Below are 12,289 nucleotides of genomic sequence, written 5' to 3'. Positions count from 1 at the left end.
AAGCAGAGGAAGATGCAGGATTCTGGGGCGAGATCAGGGCAGTATTTTGGACTGCTCTAGCAACCGGCTGGCACAAATGCAATGGAGTGAATGGCCTCCTTTGGTGCTGTAAACTTCCAGGGTCCCTACTCTTTCTCCAATATAGCCTTAAACTTAACCTCAGAGGAGAATAATCTTACTAACCACTGTGGGCTTTTCTACTTCCCACCCAATCCAAATTGTGAGCATTTTGCGATGGCAAGTCGCTGCTATGATTTCCCCTTTGTTTAGGGCTCCGCAATAACAGAGAGCAGTGACTATTGTCCCATTAGGGTAGTTTGGATTTAAACCCAGGTCAAACAGAGGTGTCAAGATTTGTACCATTTGGTCCTCTGGTTAGTAGGAACCTCTTTGTAAATCCTTTGGCTAATGACTGATGATTTGACCAAGATGTTTTCAGTACAGCAGAAATGAATTTGCTTGCTTTATGTGTACACATGCATAATATTATGTATTTATGCCTTTATGTATTCTCATCAATCACCCATTAATTCACCTGCTCCCATTCTTATCTATCCAGTCGTAGCCAGAGAATCTCCTGCAATGGCTTCTCTTTCCACTTCTGCACCATTACCTCTGAAGTCCCCCAAGGATCTATCCTTGGCCCCTCCTATTTCTTATCTACATGCTGTCCCTCCGCTACATCCTCCAAAAACACGTCAGATTCCACATGGATGCTGATGATGCACAGAAATGTTATCTAATTTAAATACTGGGAAGACGAAAGCCTCTCTACACCTCTCTCTTCCTTTAAGACGCTACTTAAAACCTACCTCTTAGACCAAGCTTTTGGTCACGTCCTAGTATCTCATTGTGGCTTGGTGTCAAATTTTGTCTGATAACGCTCCTGTAAAGTGCCTTGGGATATTTTACTACGTTAAAGGTGCTATATAAATGCAATTTGTTGTTGTTCTATCAATACCAGTGCAAAATGTAATGTAACAGAGGCTTGATCGTCAAAACCACAATTGGAGTCCCACCACTGGTCCTGCCTAAGCAGAAATGCCACACTGCTGATTCAGATGAAACACTACACAGTTCTACTCTAGAAGCCCAGGCCCGGTCCTTTTCCCCTAGCCGCCAGACACAGCCACACACTTCCCCTATGGCAGAAAAGCAGATCCACATTTTTGTAGGTCGATGATACCACTGGTTCCTAGAAACTGGGATATCAACACTATGGAGTGTAAATGATGGAGGAGGGCTGTGCATCTGTGGTCAACTATACTCCTGTAGTGCCTGCACATATCTTCTGCTGTCTCACTGTTTCTGGATGCCTATAGGTAGAAATTACATAGGTGCATGAATGAGACTGCCAGTGGGAGTGTAAATGTACTGGGAACGTGCTCCAATCTTGATGGAGTCTTGTAAGAGGTACAGTTGATCCATGGGATGTATGAGAAGCCACATTATAAGCTAATAATAAAACAAAGGAATGTCAGGCAATTTTACTTGCAAGGAGCAGAGTCCAGCTTTTAACTACATCAGGTTTTGATTGGGTATTGCTTTGTAGTCCTGCAACAAAGAAACAACAATAACTTGCATTTATATCACATCTTTATTGTATAAAAAGTCCCAAGGTGCTTCACGGGCATAATCAGACAGAAATAGACGCTGAGCCAAAGGACGATATTAAGAGGAATAACCAAAAGCTTGGTCACAGAGATGGGTTCTAAGGAGGGTCTTAAAGAAGAGGCAAGTGAAGCTATGGAAAGAATGAAAAGGAATTCCAGAGCTAGGCGGCTAAAGGCACAGGTGCCATTGTTGGGGTGTACGGTGGGAGCGATGCTCTAAAGTGGTATGTGACAGATTTCTTCTTCAGAATTTTTTGTGTAGGATTTTCTCTTTTTAACAAACTAAGTTTCTCTACAGATTTTAGAGGAATCATTGTGAACTTCGATTTATATTGCTTGTGGGCAATTACATTGGTACTTTAGGTTTATTGATATGACTGTGTACATAATGGCAGTAAGTTCAGTAAATGCTATATCAAACATTTGGGCTGGAATTTTCACATTGGAGAGCGTGCGGGTTTGGGGATGGGTCAGCGATTAAAAGCGTAGTAAAAGGCAGCACGTTGGAAACCCACTGACCTCCGCCTTTCATTGGGATGCATTTTGAGGTGCGCCACGGACGCACTCAGGAGAGGCGGACAGCCTCATTGAGGCACTTAACAGCTCGTTTACAGACCTTAACTGCCTTTTTAATGTCAGGTTGAGACTTTAACTGGTTGTGCACGGGACTTGCGCACCTCGGGAACCTCGCCTATGAAGGTGGAAGCTCAGTGGCCATTGTGCGAGTTCATTAAGTGACAGCTAAACAAAGCACATACATACTCGCACCTTACACCTGCTTCCTTGCCTAAGGGAAAGGCTCCGGCTGATGCCATTTTGTGCCGAGATTTAGCTTTCAGGAGTTTGCAGGTGATTTATGCAACCTCCGAAGCCACTCTCAGTACATTGGAGGATTGTGCCTCTGATCTCCACTTTAACTGGCATCTATCAGATCAGCATGGGTGCCGCTTATGCTGTCTCACCTTGGACCTCAGAATCTGACCAAAATGAGCCCCAGAACCACCAACACCAGCAGCAGCAGCCACACCAGCAACCTCCTCCTCACCGACCTGATGCTCCACACAGAGAGATCATCAGTACAGGTGTGCACCACGCCAAAGGCAATACCGCCAACATAGGGTATACAGGAAGAGGATGAGCTTCCTGGACATGACTGAGCAGCCTGAGCTATTGCGCCAGGTCGTCGCAGACATTTGTAGCTTGCTGAAACAAAACCTTCTGCCCAGAGGACATGGTGGACACTCCTTACCAAAGTCACCACCGCCCTCAGCTTCTTCGCCGCAGACTCCTTCCAGGGATCTGCAGCAGGCATTAGCAGGATCTCGCAGTCGGCCGCCCACAGATGCATCACCCAGGTGACCGATGCCATGTTTCACAAGTCAGCCAATTATGTGAACTTTGCCACTGATGAAGCCAGTGTTACTGAGCGGGCACTCGGCTTTGCGGCTCTGGCTGGCTTCCCACAGGTGCAGGGTATCATCGACTGCACACATGTGCCCACCAAGGCACCCCCACATCACCCTGGAATGTTTGTGTGGGGCTCTGACTGAGGGGGTGGCAATGGGGGGAAGTGGAAGTGCTTTGAGCAGAGCCCCCATTTCCATGTCCCCCCTCACCATCATCTCTCTCATGGTCCACCTGCAATTCTCTGCTAGCAAGGAGCTGGAGAGCACCTTGCTGCACATCAGTGGGGCGCTGAACGCCCAAGTCTAAGTTGGTATCCCTCCTAGAGATGAGTTCAATGAGAGTCTGCAATCTGTTGTTCACAGCAAGCATGTTCTCGTTGGACTGGCGCATTTGCTGCTCCATGCAGGTGGCCATCCTTTCCATGGAACCAGCAGATCATCGCCATCGCCTGCGAGATGGTGTTGGTAATGTTGACGATGGACTCCTCCATTCTCTGTACAGACGCACACATCGCGGCTGCAAAAGCTGCCAGAGCCTCGCACATTTGTTGTTGCTCCTTCAAGATCAAACTCTTTCTTGATGGTCCCCAAGGTTCAGCATCTACATGTAGCTAAGCAGAGCTCGGAGCGTCCTGCACCCTCCGGCGAGGAGTCTTCACTGCTAACCCTGTTTCTACCATCTGCTCTTGCTCACTTGTGATCTGAGAGATACCAGGTGGCGACACTACTCTGTCTCGCTGGACCCGCCATGTATCTGCTGGTGCTGGGTGCGCATGGGTCTGGTGACTATGCACCCTCAGAGAGTGGAGCTTCCTCTGGACGCCAGTTCATTAAATATATTCAAAAAAGAGTTGGATATATTTCTTAAGGCTAAAGGGATCAAGGGATATGGGGAGAAGGCAGGGACCGGGTACTGAATTTGGATGATCAGCCATGATCTCATTGAATGGCGGAGCAGGCTCGAAGGGCCGAATGGCCTACTCCTGCCCCTATCTTCTATGTTTCTATAATGACATTTCACAGGCTGCTGACATCAAGTCACCATGAGTAATTGTTGAACACCATGTGGCTGTATGAGATTTAATTCTGTCACCAGGTTGCTGGGAGGTCCCCTTCTCCGTCCCCCACCGCCAGCCGCTCTGCAACTCCAGTGATTAGCAGTGCCGCCTCCTCTGCTGTAGTCAAGTTGGTGAACATTGGAGGACCACCTCTGGTTCATTGCCTCTCCCTGTTGTTCTGGGCTTTCTTCTCCTGTCAGGAGGGAAAGACGAGAACTTTTAGTGAGAGTGAGGAATGAGTGTAAGGATTGGATGGGCTGCACCTGTAGAGGGTGACTATGAGGGAGTGGCGTGACATTGCCAAACGGACTCCTTCTGTGGCGTTCCTTCCTGTGATTGCATTAGGATCAGGGTGAGTGTCAGTGGTGGTTAGTCAGATGGGGATGTGAGTAGGTACATAGAGAGTGAGAGATGGGTGCACCTTGCCAGGTAGGTTGGTGTGAGGAGTGACGTACAGGAGTAGGCTTGGGAAGGCAGAGTGATGTGTGCGTGTCACCCCAACACCATCAGGCTGTATTTGAATGTGGCATTGCACACACCTTTCCTGACCTCATGAGATCATTAAATCTTTTCCGGACCTGGATCCAGGACCGCCTTACCACATCCCTGCTGCTGACCTACTCTGCCATCTCCAGCCACCTCCCTGCATGCTCTGACTCCCTGGACTAGGACTTCCAGGGAGCTATCAGTGAATCTGGGTGCAGCCTTCTGCTGCTGTAACTCCATGTCTGCTTGGACCCACACAAATCTCTGCAATAACAAGCAATTGCCTCCTCTCCCAACCAACTTTGTCTCCTCCAACAACCTTCAACTGGGATGTGTGCGAGGCTGCTTTAAATATCTGAGCCGAAAACCAGTCATCGGTGACATCAGCAGACCCGCTCCATTTAATTGGGCCGGGAAACCCGCATGACTGTTTCAATTGATGTAGTTAAGTTGAACACGCTGTTAAAAACTTCGGGATGGCGATCTGCATGCACCCGTCCCGACTCTCTGGTAAAAATTCTGGCCTTGGAGAGGGGAGTTTAGGCATTGGCTAGTGAAACAATTTGGAATAGAAAAAACTAGGCAGAAAGTTGTAAAATGTTTTGGAATATTTGAGCATAAAGTTTAAAAAGGATCCATTTCCAGAGCTGAAACATATGTTCTCCCTTGTATCTTTCCTAAAAAGATGAGCCAATTGGTTATTTAATTGCTCTTTATTAATCCAAAATCTATAGCATCCTTTGGTGTTCTATTTCTGTTTTTGTTTTAAACAATATTTTCTTCCTCTGTCCAACAGGGAGCAAAAGTGAAATTCTGTCTCTTCCAGAAGCACAAGATGATCCCCAACGAAGAAATCCAGATATCAGGAAAGCCAAGCTATTGCTGGGATGGGAGCCTGTGGTAAGGACATACTGAATCCTCAACATTTACAGTGCCATATCATGTAGCATCAAACTACTCTCAAGACAAATGTTTCCTTTATCGGATGTTTTGATTTTATTGGCTGGGTAAAGTGTTAGTGCTCTAAATCATGTTTTACCAGATTCGAATTGTTAGATGGATTAAGCATAGCACCTCAGCCTTCTCCCAGAAATGTATAAAACAAGAGTCAACACTGAATTGAAGTTCCACAAACGTGTGTGTGTGTGTGTGTGTATTAGTCATTCTCCTATGGTGTTGCACACCGAGAGTCCAAGACCAAGTAGAGTATTCGGGTTGAGCAGGACTAGAGAGCAGGGTGATAATTGGACCAAGTTGGGGAGGGGCAGAAGAGAGAAGGGCAAGAGGGGGAAGTGAAAGACAAATGGGATGGAAGGGAGGCAAGTGAGAGAGATGGGGACGGCTGTTATCAGGTGGAAATAGAGTTCAGGGATAAAACGTGGCAGTGGATGGGGGTGTTGCAGGGCTGTAGTGCCTCAGTTTGGGGAGGAGTGGGCCACAATGTCGGGCAGTGAGTACGCTGCAGGACAGTGAAGAAACCTGAGTGTAGGGAGAATGGTCCAGTGGCCAACATCTTTTTTCCTGGTGGGGAGAAAGTCAGTACAGTGGAGGATGATGGCTTTCCTTTTCAGCAACTGGGATGAGAAAGGCAGTAACAGCAGCCCTGCACATGGCGCAGGCAGCATGTCTGGGAATGTAGCCTGTACATTTACATTCACAACACAGGATCGAGGTGAGGAGCAGATAGTATAGAACAAACACCACAGCTAGTCAGACATTCAGCAGCAGAATGGAGGGCCTAGGATGCCCAAACATAGGTTGGCAGTTACGTCTGGACAATGCCACCAGGCTGTTGCTGGGATTAATTATTACATACACAGTCTGCTTAAAGCACTTTGTTTTAAATTACTGAGGAATAACTTTACCACAAAAAAAAATGAGCAATTGTGCGAATTTGCTACTGCTGCCTGTGGGCATGGAGGGAACATGAACCTTTGGAGGCTGAGCAGGATGGCCCAAGGTTTTAAAAAAAAAAAATCAATTAAAAAAAAAAAGTAAAAAAGTATTTCAAGAAAAGAGGTGTAGGGGCCAAGGGGAGAGGGGTCAGGAAAGCCCAAAGGTTACCTGAAACAAATTGATGAACTGCGAGACAATCTGGGTGCCAAGAAGCAGGGAGGGAGGTGGATAGCTTAAAAAAAAGGATTTTAAAAATCATGTAAAAAGTTACTAAAAAATAAAAAAATAAATAACTAAATGTATTTGCACCAATTAACTTCAGTATAAAATAGCACCAACTGTGTGGGACACCAGGGTGGATGAATCTGTGACGTGGAGTCAGGGGACAAGTAGCAAAATGGATAGCAAGCTGGCTACAAAACAGAGTAGGGGTTAACAGTAGTTACTCAGATTGGCAAGAAGTGATGTTCCACAAGGATTGGTGCTGGGACCACTTCACCATTTACAGAAACGATTTGGACTCTGGAATCAGAAGTACAATTTCAAAATGTGCGGATGACACTAAATTAGGGGAGTATAGTTAATACAGAGGAAGACTGTGACAAAATACAGAGAGACATTAATAAACTTGCAGAATTGGCATGTAATTGGCAAATGTACTTTAATATAGAGAAGTATGAGGTAGTACATTTTGGTAGGAAGAATAAGGAGGCCACATACTCCTTGGAAAATAAGTGTCTAAATGGGATAGAGGAACACCGGGATCAGGGGTACAGATACACAAATCACTAAAAGTAGCGACACAGGATAAGGAGGCCATAAAAAATGCAAACAATGCACTGGGGTTCATTTCTAGAGATATAAAATTGAAAAGCAGAGAAGTTATGTTAAAATTGTACAGAGCCTTGGTTAGACCACACTTGGAGTACTGTGACCATTCTGGTCTCTATATTATAAAAGATATATAGAAACACTGGAGAATGTGCAAAAAAGATTTACCAGGATGATGCCAGAACTAAGAGGTTATATCTATCATGAAAGATTTAACAGGCTGGGGCTCTTTTCTCTAGAAAAGAGAAGACTAAGGGGTGACCTGATAGAGGTCTTTAAGGTAATGAAAGGGTTTGACAGGGTAGACATAGAGAAGATGTTTCCACTTGCAGGCGGACCAGAACTAGGAGCCATAAATATAAGATGGTCACTAAAAAAAATCCAATAGGGAATTCAGGAGAAACATCTTTACCCAAAGAGTGGTTCGATTATGGAACTTGCTACCACAAGGTGAGGCAACTGGTATAGATGCATTTAAGGGGAAGCTAGATAAACACACAAGGGAGAAAAGAATAGAAGGATATGTTGAAGGAGTTCGATGAAGAAGGGTGGGAGGAGGCTCATGTGGAGCATAAACACTGGCATGAACTTGTTGGGCCGAATGATCTGTTTCTGTGCTGTAAGGATTACGTGACACTCTCGCCATTGAAAATTCCTCTATCACATCGCCACCCACAGGTGTAACTGGTGCATACAGGTGCTATAATAGATTCATAAATTATTTATAGTACAGAGCTGGAGAATGTAGCACTGTAGATAAAAACATAGATGTTAAGTTGCAACTTACTTGCCATAAAAGTGTCATTAAAGTAATGGAAAATTATAAATAGACTAATTTTTAGGACTAGCACCTAATCTAGCTAGCTAACCTAACCTGGCATCTAGCACTAGGACTTTAAACCTAGAGATCTTGCTTAAAAGTATTGTCAAACAATGCATTTAAGGCCAGAAACCCACTGCTCATATACAGCATACATCTCATACTGAAATGCTTGTATATAGTGGGAGTTTGTTAAAATGGAAAGCTAAATCCGGTTTTATATTTGAAAGTTGAGGAAAACTTGTGATATTGAGTAGAAATATCCTGAATGAATATCTAACAGCAATAAAGGCAGGAATAAGGGGCTGTCCATAAAGTGTATTACCGAAAATCTCTATCATGCTCTCAAATCCGCCCCCCCCCCCCCCCCCCCCCCATTGCCAATGCTGCATTTTTAGAAGACCCTCCAGCCGCCCTTTCCCCAGAAAACATGCTGTACTTGCGTCTTTTAATTTCAGTAAGGGAAGTGCCATTCTGATCAATGAAAATGTTACTGTCCTTAATGGTGTAACATGCAACAGGTATGTGGTTTTAAAAAATATTGTGGAGTTTCATTATAAAGCAATAAACATGGAAGAAATATTTCACTAACCACTATTTTTCACACATCTCCTACTTTGAACAGGTTCCCTTGGAAGAAGGCCTAAACAAAACAATTGACTACTTCCGTAAAGAACTAGAATATCAGGCAAATAATCAATACATCCCAAAACCAAAACCTGCTAAAACAAAGAAAGGCAGACTGCGACGCACCTAATGCAGTAGAGAAAAACCAGCTTTCCATGTCACAGGGAATAGAATGAAAACTTTGCTTTTCAAGAACCTTTGAAAAAATATTAAAATTGAACTGGAATTTGTTCTTCAAGCTTGCTTCTACAGATGGATGTGCCTAAAAAAAAAAACTTCAGATCTTGCCTTGCACTTTTTAATCTGTTTTATTTAAAATAGCATAGCAATGTTGAGTGGCTGTTTTTTTTTGTACTTTTGCTTTTGTTTATTATATTTGTCATGAAACTGTTACTCATTGCTGTGAAGGATTTCCTTATGAACCATTTCACAAGAACAGAACTGTTGAAAATGGGATTATTTATAACAAAGGGTACTACAGTACTTTAATTTTACCATTACCATATGCATTAATTTTCAAGCAGGCTGTCTAACAATGTGTCAGGTGAGTAACACGGTGACATACGGTGGTTGATCTGCCATGTAAGTGGTTCCTCAGCTACAAAATGTTGCTATTCATTTTCAAGAGTTGTAAAATTGTTGTTTTGAAATTAGGGAATATATTTCTTTTTGTAAGAATCTATTTGTTATATAAGAGTTTTAAACAAAGGTAATCATTGCCTGAATCACTGCTACATTGTTTACGTGCTTGGAGGGGGAAGTGTATAACTAGATATGTGTTTTAATTGTGCTGATTTAATAAAGTTTTGGTGGGGCTATCATATAAAAACTATTTTTACATCATTGAGGATTACAAAAGAGAATTGTCTTTGGCGTACTCAGTAATTCAAATATCTTGTATGGTAACATATGTACTGTATATAGCTCCCTAAAACAGTTATTAAAATCAGACATGTGTCCTTTTACTTCGTTCAATTAAATACCTTCCCAGTTTAAATTAAAATGTAAAAACCCAATCATGAATGCTGTCATTCTTCTCATTCCTTCGACCAATAAATAAAAGTAGGAATTGTAATCCCACAGATACATTTTTTTTTACTCTGAAGAAATTTACCGCAATTCCATGATGGCTCAGTGAATAATTGCATCTTGTGGTATGCTGCAGAGACCAGAGAGGCTGCAGCTTAATTCTCTGGTCTGTGCTGAGTTAGATCATCTCTGCAACTGGGCAGGTCCTTGTCCATGAGCTGGGGAAGAAAATTAATCGGCCAGGCTTCCCACTTCTGATCACTATCCAGTGGCCCCAGTGGTAGTGCATCTGTATGAATGTCTGATGGGGACACGATCTAGCTCTGTTGTCAAGATGACCTGGCCAATATTGATCCCTCAATCAACATCGATAAAACAAATTTATCTGGTCATTATCACATTACTGTTTGTGGGAGCTTGCTGTGCACAAATTGGCTACTGCATTTCCTACATTACAACAGTGACTACACTTCAAAAGTACTTCATTGGCTGTAAAGCGCTTTGGGACATCCGGTGGTCGTGAAAGGTGCTATATAAATGCAAGTCTTTTTCCTTAGCCAGTACTTCACTGCATCTCAACATCTGGCCATTTGACCTTTTCTACTGTTTTATTTCTGGTTGACTCCTCCTCTACCTCTAGTCAGTATCATTTCCTGGTTTTAAAATTTGTATTAAATACATGACCGTTTCCAGTGATGGTGTAAACAGATGTGGTTATCAGTCTTTGGAGCAGGCTCGAGGGGCCGTATGGCCTACTCCTGCTCCTATTTCTTATGTTTTGATGTTGCATAACTTCCAAAAGTGTTAAACCTACTGCAGTCTTAGCAAATGGGCTCAATATCACTGTCTTGCTCACTGTTAGGCTATTTTAGTGAATTCCTACAGGTCTGGTGCTAACTCTGCCTGGAAACATATTTACAGTGTCAGGTAAGTCAGCGAATTGCCTTTAAAGAGAGAACTTTCAGGAACATTCCAGAAAATATACACTGACCAAGGAGTGTTCCGTACTGACCCAACCTGCTCCTCAGCAAACACTCAAGTTGTCATTAGCACTGTCAAATGCAGGTGCCCCAAACTTCTGTTGGAAATGGACACTGATGCATAACAGATGCATTTGGTCATAGCTGCTAACTCTTTCTATTAACTATTCTCTGGCAAAAAAAATGCTGTGTCAACTGAGACACAATCCTGGATACCACCCTTTCTATTCCTTCATTCATCCTTCCTAATTTTATGAAGAATTTCTTCAGTACCATGGGGCATATTTTCCCTTGATCATTCGCAAGAAATGCTGGAATCCCTGCTTTGCATTCACACAAGCTTTAAAAAAAATTAGCAAATGGGGGAAAATGTACACGTGTACCCTCTATTGTAATCTCGCACATCATATGACTTTAGCCTCTGCTGCCACTAGTGTAAGCTAAAGGTCTTGTTTGATATGATTGTCCCAGCAGTAATAATGAATCTGAGTGAAGCCAGTGCATCAAAGGATATAATATCCCATCTCTTGATGGAACTGAGGAGGAGGAAGGAGAATACCCTCCTGAGCCTTTGGAGACGCTGGAAACAACTCCAGCATTGATTTTTTTTGCCACCATTTTCTCCTCTCCACTCCTGATCTCCTTACGTGATTAATGGTTACCCAGGCAGCATTCTCCCTCCAGTGTTTCACCCAAGTGCCTGTGTTTCACAGTAAATGTTGGCAGGCTAGCCAGCTGTGGCAAACATCACTGCCTCACCTAATCCTTTCCTCACTTGGCATCCACTTATTCACTTCTAGCAGGTGTTGCTAACAATTGGGAGTAAACCATGGCTGAATTTTCATTCCCTAGCCCACAGGGCCCTATGACCAATCATAGTGCCCCTACCACCATCCTGGTTCAGATCAGCTACCTTACCATAGACCAAGGATTGAAATAGGGGTCGCCTGCTCTGTATGGCTTAGAGATGGTCTCTCAGCCATTAGGGAAGGCCCCTCCAGCAATATCTACTTCCCCATTTACACTGAATTTCTTTTGATGAATCCAATGCCAACATTTGTCATCTAGGACTTCAGGTCCCAGAAAATAATGCTACTAACAAGGATTCAATTATAGATCTAGTATTTGCATTGACAGGCCAGATACTCCTTGGGTTTTAACTCGCCCCTTCTGTGAATTGGCGAACATGTACTAGACAATGCTCATTGCTTCAAAACCTGATTGGCTGGGCTACTGATTTACGATGATTGGATACTACGGATTCAGCTTTTATTAAATGGAATTCTGGGATGTTTACTGGTGTTTTGGAAATCACTGTGAATCTGACCATTATTCTGTGAAAACTAAACCAGTAACCTCCATGTCTGTTAGGTGCTATAGAGGTTAAAGCAACTGAGGAGCCTATGCTTACGCAGTTGGTTGAAAACTTTGAAGTTGTATTTTGTGTGAAAAGTTGTAGGAAGCAGTGTCAGAAAATTGCTACCTGAACTAGAAATGTCTACATATAAGGCTCTCTCTCTATAGGAAGTGATCTAACCTCCCC

General features: G+C 43.4%; 1 protein-coding gene across 3 annotated transcripts in view; it reads left to right on the top strand.

The window, feature by feature from the left end:
• The window catches only part of uxs1 (UDP-glucuronate decarboxylase 1), a 144,006-nt gene extending 134,253 nt beyond the window's left edge, over window positions 1-9,753 (top strand). For all 3 annotated transcript variants that reach the window (XM_085999002.1, XM_085999004.1, XM_085999003.1), the window contains exons 14-15: window positions 5,360-5,463; window positions 8,736-9,753. In XM_085999002.1, the coding sequence (XP_085855128.1) occupies window positions 5,360-5,463; window positions 8,736-8,867 (236 nt within the window). In that variant the 3' untranslated portion in view covers window positions 8,868-9,753. The remainder of the gene's footprint in view (window positions 1-5,359; window positions 5,464-8,735) is intronic.
• Window positions 9,754-12,289: the final 2,536 nt, after the last annotated feature.

The sequence above is a fragment of the Somniosus microcephalus genome, chromosome 10 (assembly GCF_052327205.1).
Source record: "Somniosus microcephalus isolate GS21.2 chromosome 10, FLI_Smic_1.0, whole genome shotgun sequence".
Lineage (NCBI taxonomy): Eukaryota > Metazoa > Chordata > Chondrichthyes > Squaliformes > Somniosidae > Somniosus > Somniosus microcephalus.
The sequence above is the reverse complement of the archived record's forward strand: the minus strand, read 5'-3'. Positions and strand labels throughout refer to the sequence as shown.